General features: G+C 39.8%; 1 protein-coding gene across 4 annotated transcripts in view; it reads right to left on the bottom strand.

The window, feature by feature from the left end:
- CHD7 (chromodomain helicase DNA binding protein 7) overlaps positions 1–24,023 on the bottom strand; it is a 197,524-nt gene that overhangs the window by 69,882 nt on the left and 103,619 nt on the right. For all 4 annotated transcript variants that reach the window (XM_037058607.1, XM_037058610.1, XM_037058609.1 and 1 more), the window contains exons 3-4: positions 18,279–18,709; positions 2,750–2,891 (exon numbers count right to left, since the gene is read on the bottom strand). In XM_037058607.1, coding sequence (XP_036914502.1) covers positions 2,750–2,891; positions 18,279–18,709 — 573 coding nt within the window. The remainder of the gene's footprint in view (positions 1–2,749; positions 2,892–18,278; positions 18,710–24,023) is intronic.

Here is a 24,023-nt window from a genome sequence, read left to right as displayed (position 1 = left end):
ACACGTTAATGCTGAATGCAATTAGTAAGATTCAGGTCATCATTAATTAGTTCAACCTTTCCAAAAAAAAATCAGAAAGCAATAAGGCTACCAGGCCTAGCTCCTTTGTGGAGCTCCCTCTCTCTCTTCCCAAAGTTGATCTAGACTAACTCCTGCTCAAGCCCACATCACCATCGCTTACTTCTCAAGAAAACTGTCATTTTCTTTAAGAGGCATAATATCTGTATTTCATCTGCTGTATCGATTTAACTAAGTTGAAAGGGTGAATACATACTTTCATCGTTATGTCATTGCTACAAGGAGTAATGTAAACATAAGTGTTACTTATGATATAGCTATGAGGTTTTGTCAAATGTCCACGGTTGGGGCCATGCTGTCACTGCATTCTTCCAGCATAAGTAACTAAACACCCCAAAATAAGTCTAAAATAAATCCACTTTACACTAAACACCCCTCTGATATTAAAGAAGTGTTCGGTACAATAAGCCGGCGGGGGGGGGGGGTTCTCTTTTTAAATAGACATTTATATGTTGATGGATAGAACTTTTATAATGAAAGTTTCTCATCAAGTTTGTGTTATATATCTGTACTGTAGTGATGGGCTTAGTGGGTAATGGATACAAGGTCATTTAATAATAGTAAAAAACCCAAAACACAATTAGAACTCAATTTTCTGAATTTTTAAGTGTTATATGGCTTTTCCATTTTCTAAACAATAATTGATCTTAAGCTCATTTATTTTGGGTATAAAAGTTTCTTTTTCAATTTCCCAATATAAAATAGAATTACTTCTTATAAAATATGCCTTATTATGGTCTGTTAAAACACTACTGTTTAAAAAGATTTTTGTGAATCAAATGAAACACAGGAAGTTTAAACCATAACTCAAAGCTTTTGAATTGACACTAAAATTATAAGTCGATTTATTAAATTTGGATTGCTTTAAAATAGCTACTTATAATTAAAACAGATATACTGAAGAGAAAATTTAAATGTGTTTCCACAATCTCACTGTTGCAGTACTTTGTGATACAATTCTGAGTTCATTAAAATTACAAGGCATTTACTAAAGTTTAAATGAACCAATCAGAAAACTAAAAAACTTAACGTCCCTTATGCATGTGCTACAGGAAGAAACACAATAGACAGAAGTCAGCATCACTTCCTGTGTCAAAGACACCAAGAAATCCCTGCCTTCCACATCACATCTACTTGTGTGGCTACCTGTATTAGCTACTGAACCTGTAACAGTTGAGCATTAGCCAATTAAAAAGATGTATTGATGTTCATTTGAACTGATGACCATTTTTCTATAACTAAAATGCCGAAGAGGAAAAAAAACAAAAACTAGTATTTCAAAAACTCCATTTCTGTATTAAAACAAATAGATTTCTAAAAAACAGCAGCAGTATTTGTGAAATAACAGAATTTTCTCGAGTCATGTGAATAAATCCTCTTAATACTGTCCAAACACTATCACCATCCAGGTCCTAGAGTTTAGGCAAACAATTCAGGGGGGGGAATAATCACCATTGAGCATAAAAATGAAATTCAAAATCATTACAATACTTTAGTTTAAAGATAGCTACTTACCCTGCCAATATCTTTTCACTGGGGTGTAAAATCAATGTAAACTACAAAATAAACCCAAACTGCCAGAGGTACTACTATGTTAGTTACAGAAATGAGCCAAACCAATTCACAACACTATGTCTCTCATCTCCATCTCAGATCATAGATTAAGGCCATTCTGTGAAGTTACAGATATCAGGGAGTCCTACTAAGAAGGAAAAGAAAATCTGAAATTCTTTAGGTTTCAGATTTTGAAATCTATATACGGCAAATGTTACACTTTGTTTCTAAGTTTTAAGTGAATTGGTAGAGGTGTAGGTAGAAAGTACTCAGTGCACTGAACGTGCAGAAGAAAATGAAGCAGGCTTCCAGGGGCCGGCTCCCTACTCTAGCGGGACTCCTCAGTTACTGCTCCATGATAAGCTAGATGTCGTCCACAGAGGCTGCATTCCCAGCCACCCCAGTGGGCCATACTGGTATGTTTCCAGGGGACATAACAGGGAAATAATTTTTAATGCTCATGTGTCAGGGTCCCTCGTTCAGTCAGTGACAACAGCGGGCTTTACATACAGGAACCTCATTCCTAATGTTTATTTCAGGGCTAGTTTTTCATCAGCTGATTCCTATGAAATTCTTCAAAAGTCAGGAGAATCTAACTGTGAAAAATTTTGCAGCATTCCCATCCAAAAAGTCACTAACTTGTTCACGGAAACCTTAGTATTATAGAAATATATCTCAACTCTCACCATGGGATATCAGAAACCTTAAAACAAGCTACAGATTTCATCTTATTTGTTTTGCAAAATCAAAAAATTGACAAGCAACCAAACTTCAGAGAAAATCAGAAATGTGAATGAAGCTTTACATGAACCAATATATTAACACTATGTTAACACCAACATTTACATAAACATCGAAAGATGTATTTACAGAAATAAGTGAAGATTCTCAGTTTTACTTATCCGAGAGCTAAAGATGGCAAGAGCAAGAAGTCAGGAGTTTAATTTCGCACGGGCCCCCCAGCGCTCATCACTACGGATATAATGTTCCAGAAAACAATAAAGCCACCTTTAAAGTGGCTCTATGACAAAGACAGGGGAGGTGTAGTGTACCTGATATGTGGCTAGAGTTACCCATGCTAAGTAACCGAGGCTCAAGATCAGCATAATGGTCTTACCTGAACACCTGGGTCCTCATCTTCTTCAGGAGGAGGAGATGGTGGGGGTGTTTTGTCTAAGTCTGAATTTTCAGAACCTTCTGTTTTTCCCTTGTTGACCTTTTTCTTCAAAGCACTTGCTTCTGAATCAGGTTTCTTATTACTAGAATTCAAAGTGGATAACTTAGTGTTCACTTTTTAATGAGGTTTTCCACAGGCCCCATCCCTTATATTTCCCGCATTAATAACCCTGAAGTATCACTGACAATTGATAAATCAATGCTTGTTGGCCTTTTATAGTTAAATGGTACTCTCAATTAAGGTTTTATGCAAAAACCCCAAATTGACGACCCTTAGTAAATATCTAACCTAATTAAAAAGAAACTGCAGGCAAAAACTCCTAATACCACACAGAATGCATTGTTCCTCTAGACAATGCAAAAGTCCCTGCCAACACACCAAGCCAGGATGAAAAATCAGATTATGATTTTGCTGTGGAGTATTTGAGGTGCAGAATATGTTTTTAAAAATTGTAGAATTATAATGACGATTTCTCCGTGTGTCTGGCAGACAGTTCTAAATATTCCACCCCTGTTTAGTCTTTTCTGATCAGTACTATCAGGTGTCCTCTTTTATATCATCCAGATCCATTTTCACCCAATTTACAAATATAACAAAATATATAATGATTCCCTTTTCTACATATTTTTAATTAATGCTGTGTTCTTAATTAAAAACAAGTTTTATTTTGGTGCTAGGAATTTTGTGAGGTAGTCACAATAGCCTTTTTTTCTAAAAAAAAAAAAAAGCCAAGACTCCGAAATACAAAAATACAGCAAAGCAACCCCAACAATTAAAGTCTATGTTCCACAGTATGTTTCTGCCCAACATTAATAGGATTTGAATATTACATAACTCAGAAGTCATGAATGAACTCTACAAAAATTTAATTTAGTTTACCATCACCTTCTGAAACTTTGACATTTTTTAAAAACATATACACAGTGTTAGCTTTCATTTGAATTTTCAAAGTGGCCCAAGGTTTTCTAATATTTATTATTATTTGTTATCTAACATTTAAAATAATGTAACCTCAGTAACAATTATATTTATTATTTCCAGAGAGCCTAAAATTCTGATGAAATTTTAAAACTAAGAGTATTATTTAAAAACTTTTTAAAAGTTTTATCTACTGAGGTTTGTAAATTCCCAGAAAAGCGTGAGGACAGAATGCATTAAAAAGCATTTTTCCGCCTCAACCAGTACAAAAGGAAGAGAGGCCAAGTAAAGCACGCATGATGTAAAATATTTCGAAATCTCTGTTAATTTAATAAAGTATCCATCACACACCTAAAATGTATTTTTGTAATGAATAAATAAAATCTTGATAATCTTAAACTAGTTTTTAAGTACTCAGAGATTGTTTTTATTTTGTTTTGTTACCCTTTTAGTGTAGTAAATAACCACACAAGGAATTAACTTACAAGTCAAGATTATAGCAAATGGCAGTTTAAAATGCTTTCTATTTTTAAAAAAGGGGGCAATATCCTAAAAACTTCAAGTCCTTAAAAGATCCTTGGAACAAATAATATTTTTTAAATTAAAAAAAATCCATACAACAGTTCCTCATCCAACTGTCCTAGTGTTTACGCTACACATGGACAGAAGTCTCCCCCACTATGAGGCTCCATTTCCAGCATTTATTTCCGCTCTAACTGCCACAAATTATACAATACTACAGCTGAACGCTGGGCCCCTTCCCTTTCATCTGCACGCCAAGAGCAATCAGATTACCCTGGTAACCAGCGGTCACATGACCAGCACCTGCTCTTTTGGCTGGATGCCACTGACTAAAGCCATCTGCTTCCCTCAATCAGCTTTCAAACATTCTCAACACCTGCGCTGCAGTGTTTTGTGGTTTCTTTTATCAAATCAGTGCAAAACTGCTTCCAAAACTTTACATATTTCTCAAATTTGTTTAAATCAGAGGTAGGCCTGTCAGATTTGAACCACTGCCAGGTAAAGTAAGTTGGCAGCGAGTACTTTCCATGGTGACCTCTCTACACCAGAGCGAAGCACACAATTGAATTTAGTGGGGTTACTGCCCCCTGTGTAAACTACGAAATAGGAGTAACAGGCTCCCTGTCCTGTAGCCTAGCAGAGCCCAGGTTTGGTGAAATATCAGTTTGCTGTAGGAGAGGTGTGCTAATGATTTTCCATCCGCCCTTCCCAAGAATGAGCTACATGGAACCCCCCAAGACTCCTAGGAGTGGGACAGTACCTGTCCAAATGCTTAGACAAAAAGCCTATGGCCAGGGGGAAGCACTCACCCCAGATCTGATTACTGACAGATTTCTAAACTCATCAGATCTTGCACTATTAATGTTGCTCAGAGACAGCCAAGCATCTCCACACCAATGTCTTCTCATGACACCAATATACAAATCAAAAACAGATTAAGAAGTCAAAAAAACTACAAAATTTTCAGTGTCCACCCAAAGACATGACAGTCAAGGACAAGATGAAGTTACTTAAATAGCTTTTGCTACTATCTTACAATAAACTAATTTGGATTTTCAACTAAGTGTTACTTAAAAACTGCTTTGCCCAAAACAAGCCAAAGTCAGAATTTTTCTTTTAACAAATGAGAGTAATGCAGAGTGGTGGTGAAGAGCACTGTCTTCATCAGACAGACCTTAGTTCACACTCCAACTCTGCCATCTGTCACCTGTCTGTGACTCTTGATGAAGTCAATTTCCCCCATCCTCAGTTTCCTCGTCTATAAAATGAGGTTAGTATTTCTATCTTCCTCAAAGATTTGCTATAAAGTTTAAATGAAATAGGCAATGGACGAAAACCTTGTCAGTGCCTGGCACAAATGGCCAACACTCACACATCTGGAAGACAAGCAGCTGGGAATGGATTCTGGGAAATCTGGGAACATATTCTCTGGCTCTGGCTCTAGCTCTGGCTCAGATTCACTTGAGCTGAATCAACTGCAGAGACTTATGGACAGGACCCCACTTCACCGCGATCACTTCATCTAAGCAACATGAAGAGAAGGAAAGTCTTCTCAACACTCCTCAATGCTAGCTAAAAGAACAAGCAAGCAGACAATCCCAAAGCCACTCCTCTCCACACCCACGGCCACCGCTTTAGTCCAAACACTGAGCATTTCCCACCTCAACTTTTACAGCTGCTTCCCAACTGCCCTGTCACCCGCACAGTCTCCGGGCACTATCAGACCACTGGAGAAAGGACACATACTACACATTCCCAATCATTAATTAATCCTGTAAGGCTCAAAGCTAGTCTTGGATAATGTCAAAGCCAAAATATGACCATACAGAAATTCCTCTTCCAAATTATAATTTGGAAAGCTGGAATGCACAAAGAGGGCAGCTTTTCCACTTGGGGAGAAAAGAATCTTATTAAAAAGGAATGTCCCTTAAATCAACACAACAGCATTGGGGATGAGGCCTGAGCTGCCTGGCACAGACAGAGAACCTGGCTACAGCTCCTGCGCTGCAGGGATGGCTCCGCACAGCGACCCGTGAGCAGGGGTTACAAGGAAGACCAGGTGCGTGGGGGGAATACTTTCTCATTTTGGTCCTGGATAGCCTCAGCCCCAGAGAAATCATGTCTGCCTTCCCTCCTCTCCTGAGCCTGCTGCTCTGCTCCCACAGTTCCCAGTTCAATGCCAGCAAAACATCACCAACAAGCCCACCCATCCTCCCCACATCAGCAAAGTTACCATTAACGCAAATCTGACTCCATCATTCATCTGCTTAAAGTCTAATCCCATATATATTAAAGACAGAGATTCTCAGCATTGGCCTGCAAGGCCCTTGGTGATTTTTACAACTGGCAACATCAACTTTATTTTTCTACTTTTCCCACACCTCATTTAGAGAAGCATTTTTTGACCACCACAGTCTGGATCAGTCCGATCTCATTCCACCTACAGGCCACATGATGTACCCCACCCACGGATATTTAAAATATACAAAATTTGGTGGTAATATTACTCTAACAAATTAAAACCAAAGCACTTGTGTGTGTGTGTGTGAGTGGGCGGGTGTGTCTAGCTATCCTATAAGCTCAGGAAGAGGAAAAACTTCTCTTATTTAGCTTTGTATTTCTGGTATCTGATCAGGTGGGTTACTGTAAGTGTTAGCTGATTAATTTAACTAAACAGTACAAGCCACAGCAGTTACAACATAGATGCTGCACTTCCTATAGCCAGGCACTACTCTGAAGTGCTTTTCTCATGAACTCATTTAAAGAAAACCCCATGCAGATTCTATCTTTATGCTGAAATATCGATGAAGTCCGGTAAAATGGGACTAAGGCAATACCAAAATAGAGTGAATCTTACCATTTCTCAAGACACTTTCCCTCCCTATTCACAAAGCTCTTTCACTTCCTGATCCTTATTGCCCATCATTGCTGGTGCAACTGAGATACAGAGAGCCGCCCACTCCCAAAGCCAGACAAGCCCTGTGACTTTGGAAGGAACACACTCTTCTGGGGAGGTTGTTGGCAGTTTTAAGGACCACTCTGACTATTCCAAGTTTACTTAACACTTCACACCTCATCATGAGAGTGAAGTCACACTGGTGGGCAAGTGGGTGTGCTCATGGTCGAAGCTAAATGACACTTAGGTCACCTCAGCCACACTAAGCTCTAAAGTTTTGTGACTACCCTCAATGTGATCAAAGCATATGCCACCTTGATGAGAACTCAGTGAGAACTTGATGAAAAAGAGTATCAGGAAAATACAAATTTTGTATTCAGGAAAGAGTATCTGTCATATGGAAGGAAATACTAAGGAATCTACCCTAAGGAAGGAGTCATGGTCAGCTTATACTTGTAGGAGTCCGTCACAACGGGCTGAGTGATACCACTGATATGGGTTGGATGAATTCACCTAAGCTAAGACACAGCATACAGATAACCAATTATTTTTGGTGAGGAAAAGTATAGGCTCTTATAAGCAAGGCTTTATATGAAGGGACAGAACTTACTAGAAATCCAGCTAACTGCCCTGATTTATTACAAAACTAAATGTAGTAAAACACTGATCAGTGTCAGCCTAACAATCCAATTTCTAAAAAAAAAAAGAGAGAGAGAGAGAGAGAAAGAAAAAGAAAGTTTAAAAGGGAACCCTACTGTGGAGCCAAATGTGATGAGAAGACTGCGGTCAGTTAATGAAGACGTCTGCACAATGGGAGGGAGTTTTCAGTCCAAGGGACCCTTCAGAGGGAACGAGTTAGTGACAATTCTCATCACAGTAGGAAAATCAACCTTGAGGCCCAGGCCATGAAGATTAATCAGATTCATTTTCAGGGACTCAAGACAAAATGTCATACTACAATCTTTTAGAAGAGCCAAAGGTACTGAAGCATAGCTTCATATTTTAAAACACCTCAAAAGGTGTTTTAAAAAAGAAGTAAACCTACTGGATAAGCTGCCATAATAAACACTAGACTGTTAGGGTCAATGGCTCAATGCTGGTAGACAGAAGAGCATCAAGCCTCTCAACTGAAGAACACAGGGCTTTCTAGACAGTGACTTTGGCCAAGATGGAGGCGTGGGTAGACACACTGTGCCTCCTTGCACAACCGAAAGAAGGGCAACAACAAACTTAAAAACAAAAATAACCTGAACTGACAGGAAATCGAACTACATAGAAGTCTGACAGCCAAGGAATTAAAAGAAGAAATATTCATTCAGACTGGTAGGAGGAGTGCAGATGGGCAGAGGGTGGGCAAAACACTCATGGCAAGGCGAGGGCTGGAGGACACGGGTGGGCAGGCGAGGTGGTGGCTGGCAGACCAGAACAGGTGAGGTGGCTGCTAGCTGACGGGCAGTCCGACATTTGTGTGCAGATTAACTGGGAAGAACAACTGAGGGGCAAGACAGACCATACAACACAGGTTCCAGCACAGGGAAATAAAGCCTCAAAATCTCTGGCAATAAAAACCTGTGGGGGTTCTGGCAGCGGGAGAAACTCCCAGTCTCACAGGAGAGCTCGTTGGGGAGATACACAGGGTCCTAGAACGTACACAAACCCATTCACCTGGGAATCAGCACCAGAAAGAACCCAATTTGATTGTAGGTAGTAGAGGAAATGACTGAAAACCAGGAGAGAGCCAAGCAAACCACACTGTTCCCTCTCAGACTCCTCCCCCACATATGGCACCACACGCAGTGACGTGGGTTGCCCAACCCTGGTGAACACCTAAGGCTTCACCCCTCACTAAAGAACAGGTATGTCAAAACAAACAAATACGTCCCTAATGGAAGAACAGATCAAAGCTTCAAAAATAGAACTAAGCAATGAAGAAATAGCCAACTTATTAGCTACAGAGTTCAAAAAACACTAGTAATCAGGATGCTCACAGAAATGGTTGGGTATGGTCACAAAATAGAAAAAAAACGTGAAGGCTATGAAAAATGAAATGAAGAGAAATGTACAGGAAACCAACAGTGAAAGGAAGGAAATCGGGACTCAAATCAACAATTTCAAGCATAAGGGAAGACAAACATTCAACCAAAACAGAATGAAGAAACAAGAATTCAAAAAAATGAGGAGAGACTTAGGAACCTCCAGGACAACTTGTCAGAATCACAGGGGTTCCAGAAGGAGGAAAGAGCAAGAAATTGAAAACTTATTTGAGAAAATAATGAAGGAGAACTTCCCCAATCTGGCAAAGGAAATTAACTTCCAGGAAGTCCAGGAAGCTCAGAGAGTCCTAAAGAAGTAAGAACCCAAGGAAGAACACACCAAGGCACATCATCATTAAGTTATACAAGATTAAAGAGAAGGAGAGAATCTTAAAAGCAGCAAGAGAAAAGGAGATAGTTACCTACAAAGGAGTTTCCATAAGACTATCAGCTGATTTCTCAAAAGAAACCTTGCAGCAAAGAAGTATTCCAAGTCATGAAAGGCAAGGACATACATCCAAGATTACTCTACCCTGCAAAGTTATAATTTAGAATGGAAGGGCAGATAAAGTGCTTCCCAGATAAGGTCAAGTTGAAGGAGTTCATCATCACCAAGCCCTTAATGTATGAAATGTTAAAGGGACTTATCTAAGAGAAAGAGGATGATCAAAAATATAAGCAATGAAATGACAGCAAACTCAGAGCTACCAAAAACTGAACCTAAAAAGAACGGAAACAAAAACAAACTACGCAAACAACTGGAACAGGAACAGAATCACAGAAATGGAGATCATATGGAGAATTGTCAGTGAGGAGAATGAGGGAAAGGTACAGGGAATAGGAAGCATAAATGGTAGGTACAAAATAGACATGGGGAGGTTAAGAACAGCATGGGAAAAGTTGACACCCCAAAACTTATATGTATGACCCAAGGACATGAACTAAGGGGGGTGGATGGTGCTTGTGGAAGGGAAGAACAGGGCAGAGGGGAATGAAAGGGGGAAGAAACAGAACAACTGTAATAGCATGATTACTAAAGTATATTGAAAGAAAGAGTATAGGACTTTCCTCTAAACATTGATTAAAGTTTTTAATCAATGAAAAAGAACAAAGATAGAGGCAAACTAGAAAAAAGATGAGATAAACTAGTAAAAGTTTAAAAGGATCAATTAAGGCAACATGATTAACCCAACAAAATAAAAATGTTAAATATAGTTCTAAGACTGAAATAAAATTTAACAGCTGAAGTAGAATGTAGTAGAAAGTAAAAATGCAGATGACAAATTAAAATAATGAGGAAAGAGACCTAAACAAACTCTGTGGCACAGATAATAAACCCGAGGGTCAACACCTGCAAACAAAGGCACTAGGAACTCCCCCAGCAAGGCCCCAGGAGTCTCAATGGATGGTCTCCACAAGGCAGCCTTGGGCAGACGGTGGGCAGGATGCTGCGGGGACAGGAGCAAGACCCTTGGCCTGACCCATTTATGCCCGCCTGCCCCAGGCAAGTCAACCTTCAGGTGCTCCGTGTTGGACACACACACGTTCACTTTAAGCTGGTACCTGGCCACCTGCAACTTCTAAACTGCACCCACAAATTTTTCACCCTAATCTCCTAGTTGAGAAAGAGAAACAAGAGTTAACAAAGAAGGGGAGGGGATTCTGTTTCTGAACAAATACGATTTCAGTAACAAATTAATAATACTTGGTTTTTTAAGTTCTTTCAAAGCTGGTGGATGGAACACCTCTAAAACAAGTAATTAATCTAAAGTGTTACCTTAAGTAGTTCTGGCAGCATCGTGTACTCCCTCAACACATTAACTAAGCTTAAATTTGCAGGGGAAGAATAGCAAAAAAAGTTAGAAGGGCAACAGAAATCAAATCTGCTCTCATTTAAAAATGTGTTATTCCAAAATGAGTACGCCTCAACATTACACTTTACAATGAAACTGCCCAAGGATGAGGAAACTGAGGGTCAAACAGGTTACCAGAAGTGGCAGTCTCGGGTGGGGCCAGAACCTCCCAACTGCAGAGCTCGAGTCTGAGTCCTCAGACTGGACCAAAGGCCTCTAACCTGGGGAGGTCTCCTCAGGAGTGCAGAGCAGGCCTGGACTTTTGAGGAGTGTCCTTCAGGCCTCAGAAACCTCTCATGGTGAATGTCTTCTGTTTCCTGGTTCACCCCTGGGGAGCCTTCTAATAACATTAGAACCCTGCCTGGAGGAAGGCTACAGTGCTCACCATTTTTCAAAGAAGAATGTTTTAAAAAATAAAACAAGGCACAGAAAGAAAGCTCTGCCCTGGCCAGGTGGCTCAGTTGGTTGGAATGTCGATCCATACACCAAAAGGTTGCGCGTTCAATCCCCAGTCACTCCTTACACCTAGGTTGCATATTTGACCTTCGGTAAGAGCGCACATGGGAAGGAACCAATCAGCGTTCTTCTCTCACATTAGTGTTTCTCTCTCACTCTCTCACTCTCTCTCTCAAATCAATAAACATATCCCCAGTGGGGATTAAAAAAACAACTCATCACACAGTCAAAAATTATCACTGAAAGGTTACTGGGTTTTATGGGTGGAATTAAGATCTGCCAGAAATAACATGGAAAAGGGAGTCTAGTTAGCTAATATGCTACCTGACCACAGAAGCCTGACTTAAAACACTGGGCACTCTGGCTACAACGCACTGTGATGCAACGTAAGGAACAGAATAAATTATGAAAAATGATGCCAAAAGCACACCTTTTGATGTCTTTTTACTATATACAGTGTATTCTTCCAAGTGGCAACAGTAGAGCAGACATTTGTCTGCTTGTGCCAAACTCTAAGATGTCACTCTTATTTATGCACAGCACTCCCGTGACCCAGGAAGGGGGACAAGTGTGGGGCACTCTGGCAGTCACAACCACACTCCCTATATCCATAATCATCTCCTCTGAGCAGCCAGGTCGCTAACACAACAAATGAGACGTGCTGCCCACCCACGTTTCCACCGGGTGCTACAGGAAGGTGGAGAATTAAGCACAGTAAATGGTAAAGCTAACAAGGAGTAACTATCACCACCCACCTTCACAGAAGAAGCCTCACTGCCATGAAAGTATATTGTTCCTACAGGAATCAGGGCTTCATATAAAATTAGCCTTCTCGTGGAAGTTCAAGGATATTGTCTTTTCAACATTAAAAGAGTGAACAGTGCCCCTTTCTTAATTCATACTCTCCATTTCCCTATTCAGCATTTTAAAGCTAAAGCCACACAGACTTCTGTGTAAAGGTGGCTGAAGTGAGGGCTGGCATTTCAGATGACTGATGCTCTTGCAGTGGTTTCCACAAATACCCAGTGACTCAAAGGGACCTTTATTTAAGCAAAAGACAACCAGCAAAAAATGTTTCTATATCACAGGGAAAAAAATCTCACGTTTGTACAGAACGTCACACTTTTGTAAAGCATTTTTACGTGTAGACATTTGTAATAATGATTTTAAAGTCACCTATGATTCCTTCTGCTCCTTATCTTCCAATTCTAACATTGTACCCACACCTACTATGGCAACACGAGCCCCACCCTAAAGTTCAACTTAACAAAGACTTCAAATGACTGTGTCTCCAGAAAAATTCCCCCCAATAATCTTACTGCTGCCCATGGCCTCCTCACCTCTCAACTTTCACTTGATGAAAGTGAGAGTTGAAAAAAAAAGAGGGGTCTACATCACCCTCTTCCACATAAACCAAAGTGGCAGCAAGCTGATGCTTTGAAGTCACTGAAACTCACTGACGGGCAGAAACGAATCTCCAGCAGGCCCAGTGCAGTCCACTCAGCATCTAGCACGGAGCATGAGTTAGCAGAACTCGCTTTTCAGGGTCAGTGTGGTCAGGCACTCTCTTCCCCCAATGCACATAAACAGAACCACAGGAAGTCAAGGACATCAGGGTCTCTACTAAAAAGTGGCCGGCTACTCTCCCTCCCTGATCATTCTGCCAATTTAAGACAAGACTTGTGGACAGAAGGCCACAATGTGGCCTGTGAATAGCAACTAAAAGGCTGGGAATCCTTAATCTGAAGGAAAAAAAGATTTGGGATTTAAAAGACCTGATGACCCCTTTGTCAAAGAGAAGATAACTGAGACCAGCAGAGAAGAGGGCACCTGGTCCCATCCCTGACCTGGAGCTTGGATTTAAAGAACCAAACACAGAGCAGGCAGGGCAGTGGGCAGTGACCCACAATACTCGTGGGTACTGTTTCTTCCTTGTTCCTCTCTGGCACTGAAAGGGCTCAGAAGTCCATCCTGCGGCCACACATTAAAGAAATCCACACCCTCTCCGGCAAGCAGTGTCCAATTATCTAAAGTCTTGGATCAAGAGTAAATCATAGCATGTGAGTAAAAGAAAGAATAAGAAATGAGGGGGGGGGGGATAAACTATTTTATTTCAAGTAAATAAAAATTTACTTTATTACCTATGTACCTGATGGGGAATATCTAATTATCTGGGTTTTTGTATTTATTGGCAAAAGTAGCTTAATGGTTTGCTTTTGCATCCAATGTTGCCAAAGAAAATCTACATGTACAAGAGCACACTATAAAACATGTATTAGTTTACCAAAATATAACACCACTGGGCTTTCTGGCTGAATAAAATATTTCTTGGGTAAAATGCTGCTACTCTCTTAACTCATCGCTGAGGAAACAGGATCTGAGAAGGCAGGTTCCTCAGAGGAACCTGCCACATAAACATCAATGGCAGTGAAGGCGTAGTTTGCAACAAGTATACTTTACATGTTTTTGGTATGAAATGTTTTGCTGTTTTTTTTTTTTTTAAATAAGACCAGTATGTTATTTTTTTAGTTTAAAACAAAATATCTTTGCCATGGCTGGTGTGGCTCAGTTGGCTGGGTGTCACCCCGCAAAATGAAAGGTTGCTGGTTTGATTCCAGCTCAGGGCACATGCCTGGGTTGTGGGTTTGGTCCCCAGTCAGGGCACCTACAAAAGGCAACAAACCAATGTTTCTCACATGTATGTCTCCCTCCCTCTTTCCCCTGTCCTTCCCCTCTAAAAAAAAAAATCAAAAAAGCACATCTTTCGGTGAGGATAAAAAACAAATATAATATAAAATGCCACACAGTACAATAAAAGAAGACAAAATAAAAAAACCATCTTCACTCTTGAGTTTTCGACTAACTTCATTATCAAGAGTGGAAAACAGCAAGGAACAGAACATGTCTTCAGAAACCGCATCAGAAGCAAGTCTCCATGGCTTCATTTAACTGAAGCTTCAGTAATCAAGTCGCAGTCTTCGGCCAACTCCCCTTCTTTGTGTACACTCAAAGAATCTTTATACAGCTAAATGGACTCCTAAATCCTTCAAGAGTCATTCAAAGGAAGTACTTCCTCCAAATTCCTGCTTGCTTCACAAGGGCCATGCATACCCAACAGAAAATGCATTGAAAAGAAGAACGCAATCCCCTATATTTCAGGTCCACAAATCCCTTCATGTGCAAAATGGCATCTTCTCAGCCCAGAAATGTCTTCATTTTTATTTTCAATATTAACTGCTAGTATTTGAAAGCTATAAGGACACCTGGGGAAAACACACACACACACACACACACAGGAAACAACAGGTAGAAAAATACATATTTAACTGAAAAAGTGTGTGTGTGTGGGGGGGGGGTTACAAATTAAAAAAGAGGAATGTGGCCCATTTGCCTTATCATTAAGATTTAAACATCTTTTTCTATTTTACTACCATTCTGTGTAACATCATTTGGTCAAATTCTGTTAGGTACTCCTGCACAGACAAGACAAATGTAATTATATTTTGGTTGCCAAAAAGGCCAGTTCATGGGGAAATGGCCACCACTTCAAGCTTTAGCTACTTCACGGAATGAGGTGGAACGACAGTTACAAGGACAACATAAAGGCACACAAGGAAAATTGGCCCCACTGACAACAGCCAGCCTTTCTCACAGCCTTCATTACTCGAGTGTGTGTGTGTGACACAGAACAAGCTCTCTCCCTGTCACGGAAACAACTGTAGAGTGACCAGTGGTCACCTCCATCACCACCTCTTAAAGGACAGCACATTTTTTGTAGACCCTCATCGATGATACGGCACCCAGGCTGAAGAGGAAAGATGTGAGTGGTTCTGCACTGCATTTTTCATTTCACTTCTCTTTATTCCCTCTATTTGAGCCCTCCGTAGGAAAATTATTTTCTGTATAAACAAATTCATCAAGTTAACTTATTCAGGGATGGAAATAACTGGTATCACGTAACATTTTGCAAAACAAAATTGCCACTGCTGTATTCCCGGGCTTAAAAGCAGACTGCCATGGCAATTCAACCCCAGTACTAACATAACCCAAACCCCCTATTACCTTCATCACTGCATATTCAATTTACATAATTATTCTGCTATGCTATTCAGAATTTACATGTAGTTGTATGCATTCTTATCCTTGCTTCAGGATGTTATTTCCTTTCCAGACTTAGCAGAACAATGAGACCACAATTCGACATACTCAATTCATCTAACCAATAGAAACCCTGTAGCTCAACAAAGTAATGGGCTGGTTTGTTAATTTACTGAAAATCTCTATTCCATTACCATATTCCTGGACAGGCATCCCCATCACCAACAGGACAGCCTCTCAGAAATGTCCTCACCACAATTCATCATAAATCAGCAAGTGGTCTTACAAGTGATCAAGTCACCCATGGCCAGCAGAGACGCCACCAACTCTTTCGGTGCCCCCTCACTGTGGCCTTCTGAGCCTCTGGGTCACATTACATCAGCTCCCTTTCACTCCCACAGAAACAACAGAATGCTTTCTCCATACAGAAGCATTCCATTCACCCATTTTCATACCACTTGGGGGAAACCTAAAGGAGTCATCGACTGAGACTACTAGTCAAAGACAACAGAGAGGGGGGAAAAGACTAGACTTTCTTATTAGGAGAAAATAATCACATGCTCTTCCTCCTACCAAAAGGATGTTAGTCTAGTGCAAAGCCATTTCACAGATGCTACAAACATACGCCACACAGACAACTCAAACTACAGGGTGAGCAGCTGAGACAGTGCAGATGGGCCTGCACTGAGGTTCCTCTGGTGGACAAAGACAGGTCTGTACCTGCACCAAGGAGGGCCCGGGTGCCCAGCACTCATCGGACTCAATGCCCGAAGTTCCTAAGAGCTGACTAGTTGTAAAGGAAATTTTAACAAGTTTCACTGTTAAATACAGCATTATAATATCTGCCCCAATGTATTTCAGGGAATGCTAAAGTACATTTTTAAAGCTAGGGCCAATTCTATGTAGACTCAGAGCTTGAAACAATAATGCAGATCTGAGGAATTTATGCCCAGATCCACAATATATGGGTTTTTCTGGTTTTGCTTACCAATTTTTACCATTACGTGATAGATTCGAAAAATTAAGATAGAAACTAAAAACAGATTCATCTTGAAGCTAAAACTAGTCATGGTGCTGTATTTTCTGAGCTCTCTAAAGCTTCTTTAGAGCAGATTCTCATTGTGCATTAAAAAAAAAAAAAACACATGTCTTTTCAATTTTGCTTCGATGTCTTTCTCCAAAATAAGCACATGCTTTGTCCTTTCATTTGCACAATACTTAGATTTAGGCAAGTATGTATTTTCAAAACCCTTGATAAATTGCCCAAATTCTAAGCAAGACCTTCTTGCTCGGATCCCTAACATTAACACAGTACCTATATAGCAAGTGATTCATGAAATATTTCTTAAATAAATGAAAATTGTATTTATAATAGGTTGTGAGTTTAGAAGAGTGTTCATAAGGAGAAAATAATGACTTTCAATTAAAAGACCACATAGCAAGGCATCAAAGAACATTCATAAATAAATGAAAATATTAAGTTGCCTACAAGATTGAGTTATTGAATATAATTCACTTATTTTGACACCAAAAAAGTACTGATGGCAAAGATTTTTAAATGACTATGATTCAAACTCTCAAAGCACTACAGAATAATGTATTGGGGGTTGCTTAGAGATTTTCAGCAGGCAGTTGAAAACCCAAGTTTGTTCTTTCGCTTTGCAGCATCTACAGTCACAGAAATCATCTCTTCTCTTTGTGTGCCTGCACGTGCCCACACAGAAAAGCCTACAAGAGGAGGTTTACGGGCCAGCAAGCTCAAAAAGTTCACACTGAGCGCACGAATCCCAGAACTGAGCATGCATATGCACACGGGTAGGAGGTGGAGCGTGTTTTCTAATGGAGTTTGCAAACAGGTTCAGATTAACCAGGTCTGACCATACTTCCATCTGGAAACTATATTTTCTAACATGAGCCATATTCTGAAAAATAGATTCAGATGTTTGGAACTGGTTCAGAACAGTTGTAAGAAATGTTCAGTACAAATGAAAAAAATTAGTCTTCAATGTCTTCTCCTCTCAGCTTTTCTTACTGAGTAAATATGCCTTCTGGGGGGTCAGAGATTGGTGGGGGGAGTACAAAGGGGAAGGATGGAGTGGAGGAGGCTCCTTCCTAGAACCTAAACTTCATGCTATTCTTGAGTACATATCTAATGGATAACTGTCATTTGATTTCTCCCGTGTTGCCCACTAGGATTTCAACGCTGCCCCTGGAAGCCTTACTCCACCAGGTGGAGAGAACTAATTCTCCTGTTTCAACTTTTGGGAATTGGGGCTGAAAAGCTCAGTGAAATGTAATGACCCACCTTGCACACTTGTACAACCCTTCTCTCCCAGTTCTGAACTGTCACCGCCAGTAAGCTTGGCCGTCTATACTTAAAAATAATTGTACTGGTGACTTGGCTCTGTTTTTTAAGTGACAAACTTTCATAAAACACAAAAAAAGTCATTTTAAAATAATTTTTTCCAATAGAGTCTAAAATTTACCAACCAAATCAACAGTTCATAATAATTGACTCCTAAATTTCAGAACGCATACAAATCTAACGTGTCCATTTGGACATTAGAGAAAGAACCTTGACGGTGATAATGGCAATCAAAGTGTTCCCTTCTCTCCCCTCCCTTCCCCCCAATTCACACAGGCTGCCCTTTTCTGAACTGGGTTTGGTGATGGTGTTTCTGCACGCAGCCTACCTTGACTTTTTGCTGGACTTGGGTTTTGGCGTGGCAGTTTTTGCTTTCTTTTCCTTTGGCTCTTTGGGAATCTTAGGGGCTTTCGGGGTCTTGGGTTCCTTGGGCTCTTTTTTCTCCTTGGGTTCTTTCAGTTCCTTCGGATCTTTTTTTGCCTTCGGCCTTTTCTTTTTCTTTTTTTCTTCTTGAGACCCATCTAGTGAATTCCTATTTAGTTCTTGGTTATCAACCCCACCAGGGAAGTCATCTTTACCAAAACTTTTACTGGGATCGTCTGCAACAATGTGGTTGTTTTTCTTTTTCTTCTTCTTTTGCTGTGGCTGCTGCTCTATTGACGGCAGGTAATCCTCACTCTTCACTAGCTGAGTGTTCGGTCCACTAACCTGAGTCATATCCGGCACTGGTTTCTCTAGAAAGGGCTCCGATGGAGAATGCTAAGAGACATAAATAGGAATTGAAATTAGTTTATCATTCTTCGTAGTGAAGAAAGGAACTGAAAGTTACTGGCTGGTGTTTTTGAAACTTACTCTACACTCAAGGTAGCAAACAATTTACCAACTATATAGTTGAGAAATGTATCATTTTCTCTCATCAAAAAAACCCCATATTTTTTGAGCAAGAAACTTTTTTAAATAAACAGTAAAAAGGGACAACTTAGTAATACAGTAAAAAAAAATTAGAGAAAAACATTCTTATTCAGCTGAAGACACTGTCCATTTTTTTTAGCAGTCTGCATAGGAAATGATGAATGACAAACTAGTAGCAAAAGCTAAACCATACAGGGTGAATTCAGGTGAAATTCTTCCCCCCATGTAGGAACGGGAACTCAAATTAAAGATATATAATTAAGCTACTTTAAAAAAAAAAAGTGTACTAAGTGAGCAATGCAAGGTTCAGGTCCTGTGAAAGTTTGAAATCAAAGTGTGAACACATAAATCTTACACAGTACAGGTCATTTCTGATTCAAATAACATCAAAATGCCAAATTAAAAGCACACATCCTGACTTAATGGCTTCCAATTGGTTAAATTTCTTGTACTAATATGAAATGCAAATATTATTTTTCACAAATTAGTAACTTTTACATTTCCAAATTTCACTGAGAGAAAGAGAACCCAAATAGTCATTTTGGCATGCCTTAGAGAAGATGATATTCACTATGTGTTTACCCAGGGATGGTCAGCAATACTTGACAGGATACCAACAAATGGGATGGGAAGCTCAGTGACCAGTTGAGATCAGAGCCAGTGACCCCACCTTGCAGTTCACGGTGCAAACCAGGGCAGGGGTAGAGTATGATCTCCACTGTCATTATGACATCTGATGAACGTTTACATTCCAGTGAGATACTTGAAAATGTTATTAATGCATCTGCAAATGCCGCTCATTTTCTGCCTTTTTCATATAGTCTCCAGATACTTAATAACAGCTACAACATAAACAGCAACAACAGCTGCCAATGTTTACTGAACAATCTTAGTATGTGCTGAACATGGGCTAAGCACATTATACCTCTGACACCATTCAATCCCCACACCAGGCCTAAGAGCTAGGTATGGTCACTGACACTTAAGATTCAGTGATGAGCCCAAGGAGTTACATGTGGTAAGGGGCAGAACTGATACTGGCATCCAAGCTGATGCCTGCAGAGTCCATGACCCTTACCACAGCACCTCCAAAAAAGGAGAAGGCAGGAGAGCCCAGGTCCCAGTCGGCAGAGGACTGTACAGAGCAACTGGCTTACCATCAGCAAGTACTGTAAATTAGATTCCAACACAAGTAACATTTATTGAGCATCTATTTCACACCATGTACTGAGCTGAGTGTTCCAGAGTTAGTGCACCTGAATCTCACAATGAAAAATGTGATCATTTTTCAGAAAGGAAGTAAAGTTTGTGCAGGTTTGTGACCACCCAATACCACACAGCAGAGAACAGAGCAGAGATTTGAGACTAGCTTTCCTAAATCCAGACTCTACCCATGTCCTGAAATCTTATACATGAGTATCCTTCTGGGAAAGGCTCCACAGGTTTCATCTGATTTCCAAAGTGTTTGGTGACCCCAAAACCATTAAAAAAAAAAACACTGCCTAAGGAGAAAGTAGCTGTACTATTTCCATTCAGTTCTCCATGCGCAAAAGGATAGGAGAAAGCCCAGAACAATGAGGTAAGAGATAAAAACACCAGTCCAAGCACTGCCATGAGATCTAGTATCTGGGGGAAATCATTGCACTCATCTGGGGTTCATTTTCTTTAACTGCAAAATGAAGGATTTGGGTTAGATGATATCCAAAGCCCTTTCCAAAATCCTATGGTATGAGAAGGAGAACCTCAAAGAGTGAAGATACGTAAGAAGAGAGAGAAGCAAGGGCACAAGTTTGAGAAGAGTACATGGATGCATGTTTACCTGCGCAAGCTCCCTGCAGGCACAGCGCAGCTAACCGAACCCCGAGAAAACTTAGCCCTGTGAGGCATTTCTCCCTCACAACCACTTAGGAAAGTCAGTCGAGGTTCTTCCACATTATCATCACCTAAGCATAAATGCTGATCTGAGTTAACTGCTTTATTATATTTAAGTTGAAGTCAAATTAACTGTTACATAATATTTTCTAATGTAAATAAAAAAAGGAAAAGCCGTATGTTTGGTAAGGAACATAGACATTGCCTTATTTGGGACAAGCTATTTTTCCAGGAAATGGAAGAAAAAGCATTTCCTGGAAAGGGGAGGAAAGAGAAAAGTCTGCCAGTAAACAATGCTTAAAGCGCAGAGTGGGAATTAATTTCGGCATGTGTACCTGTCCCTAATCCACACGGCAGACTCCAGCAGCCGAGTGTGGCTTCTCATGTGAGATGCCTGGTGCACACTGATGAGTTAGAAAAAACACAGAACACCAATATACAACAAGACTAGAAATTTATTTACACACTTTAGCATACAAACGATTTTAGATGCTCCTTTCAGTAATAAATGAAGCCAGAAATTAGTATTCCTTAAAATTTTTAATCTTTTGTAAGAAGGAGAAAATGTAAAGATTAAACACAAAAAACTACCCATCCCGTTTGATACCCAGCAGAATTACATTTTGGCACTGTTTGAAATTGGGTGGAAAAGGTGCTCAGAAATATTATAGTGTTTACCAGACCTATATCTCCTTAAATCTTTTAGAGAAAAGCTGTTTTTGTAAACATTTAACAAAGAACAGATGGTCTGCCTTAATCATGTGGGGAAAAAAACCTGGAGCTCACAGTAATACCCTGACAGAGTCTCCCAGGCCCAGCCGAGTCCTGTCCTCTCCCCCGCCTCCACCCGCGCATGGTACAGTCTTCTCTAACGCTGCTTAATTTTATGGAGGACACTTTTCTATCAGTTCCCGCTGCCTGACAGGTAATCAATGCCATTAACACCTGATATAACCATACAGGGCATTCCTAAAATCTCTCATTTATTAGAGTAAATGTGGAGAATATCAGATACCAAAGGAATTTTTAAATACACCCCATAAGACTTTCTGCTTGACATATGTTCTATCATACGTCCATGTGTCTTTTGGAATATTATGGACTATATAAGAACCAGGCCCTGAGCTTTTGGAATGAAAACAGAGTGACTGGCATTTACCATATTATGTTGTGTATAATGTGCACTTTTTTGCCCAAATTTCTGAGGGAAAAATAAGGATGCACACTATACATGGGTAGTAATAATTCCGTGTCTATACAAATGTTTTTAATTCTTTTATTTATGCCTATGCATTAAAAGTGTAACTCTAGAAAGCAGTAACGATATCTGTATGCAAAATAATACCTTGAATATGATCAATGGTTTTGTTCCTAAATATAAATAAATCATTGAATTAAAAAATTAAAGTGAAAGGTTTTTTCCCTGAAAGTTTGGGCCAAAACTGTGGGTGCACATTATACATGGCAAAATACGGTAAACTATAAATGAAAGTGATTCAAGGCGTGTATGTGTGCGTGTATTGTCAAAAAATTACCATAAACTTTATTTTTATCCCTAATTCTATTTTTCACAGCATATACATGAGACACACACACAAAACATGTCTTATATGGATGGACTGGATGCAATTTAACCACAGGAGAGCTATGGTGGGGAAGGGAGGGCAATTCTGTTACCTTCAGGCAAAGGTGGCCCAATATGTTCAAGAGCATGAAAAAAGTAAAGAGGAACTTTTGCTCTATCTCAAGTGTGCTTCTGCCCCAAACACTCATCAGCACTTTTCTGCTTTAACCTAATTTAATTGTGTTGTGCCTTCATTATATTCTTGAAGCCTCAACCTGCTGGCGACGTTGGGTAACACGAGTGTCCAGCATAACATAAGCGATGCACACAAGTCTAAAACCAAAACACAATTTTATGACAAAGCAAAGATACTACCAACTGGACACGAATAACGCTCCTTCTGCGAGACACATCCCTCCCCACAAACTGAGCTCGAGGGAGGCACTCATGCTCCCAGACAATCCAAGATCCTGGTGGCCAAGTGGCAAACCAATTAAGACCCAAGAAATAACAAACACAAACTTAAAACACACTAAACTATGATTTAAATGATTTGAAAAAATGTAAATATTAAGTACTCATTGAAGATTGAAACTTACTTTTTTTCTAATGGCTTTAGAAACATTTTTATTACTGGCATTCTTCACTCTTATTTTTCCAGTATTTCCCAGGTTCTTGATGCCTCGACACTCTTTTAAAAAAGAATTCCAGCCCTGGCTGGTGTAGCTCAGTGGATTGAGTACAGGCCTGCGAACCACATGATCGTGGTTCAATTCCCAGTCAGGGCACATGCCTGGGTTGCGGGCCAGTTCTCAGCAGTGGATGCATGAGAGGCAACCATACATTGATATTTCTCTCCCTCTCTCCTTCCCTTCCCCTCTAAAGATAAATAAATAAAATCTTTAAAAAAAAAGAATTCCAGTATGAAAACTAAAGTTCAGTCTTCAGCCAAAGAGTGTACAAGGGTTCAGTAAGTCCTGTTGAGATTTCAACATCCTTTTCTTATCAATGACACTGATTAAAAAAAAAAAGAAGCACTCAATATCTTGTGTTCATTTACTCATTCAAGAAATATTTGAGGATATAACAATAATTAAGGTAGCAACCGGAGCCGCCAGGTGAAGGCAGAACACCTGGCCCAGGCTGACACTGAGGAGACTTCCCGAAAAAAGTCAGCCAGGTGATCGCTGGGAGGTGGCTTCCTTGCCGGACCCCGCCTTAAATGAGTCATGCCTGAGATGGGATGACGAAAGGCACAAAAATGTATTTCAAGCAAGTTTTTAAAACCTCCTTTTTGGGAGAGCAGATCAAAATGAGCAGACATTAGTTTCAATAGTCAACCAAAACCATTTTTAACTTCGGTTCTTTGATATAAAATAAAAATATTCTTAAGAGAATCAAGGGCTGGAGAATTTTCTGCTTGGCTATATTTGGTATTAAAGACAGGGCCTCAAGTCCAAGACTCTTATACTAGTTTTATTCAGTTCATTCTTAACAAGTTCTAGGAAAAATTATATAGTAAATGAGTGTATTTATGAACCAAATAAATAAATAAATGAACAGTATCGGGATCGCTGGTCATATGAATTAAGAAGGTATAATGTGCAGAACAACTTTTTAAGTTTAGGGTATTAAAAGCTGTTATATGAAAAGACAACTCAGGTCACATGAGTTTAGAGATTTCTGGGCTAAGCAAAATCAAATGGTTTCCTTTAATGCCAAACT

Source organism: Sturnira hondurensis, unplaced genomic scaffold, assembly GCF_014824575.4.
Source record: "Sturnira hondurensis isolate 20B ecotype Veracruz unplaced genomic scaffold, ASM1482457v3 Scaffold0010128, whole genome shotgun sequence".
NCBI classification, from domain to species: Eukaryota; Metazoa; Chordata; class Mammalia; order Chiroptera; family Phyllostomidae; genus Sturnira; species Sturnira hondurensis.
The sequence above is the reverse complement of the archived record's forward strand: the minus strand, read 5'-3'. Positions and strand labels throughout refer to the sequence as shown.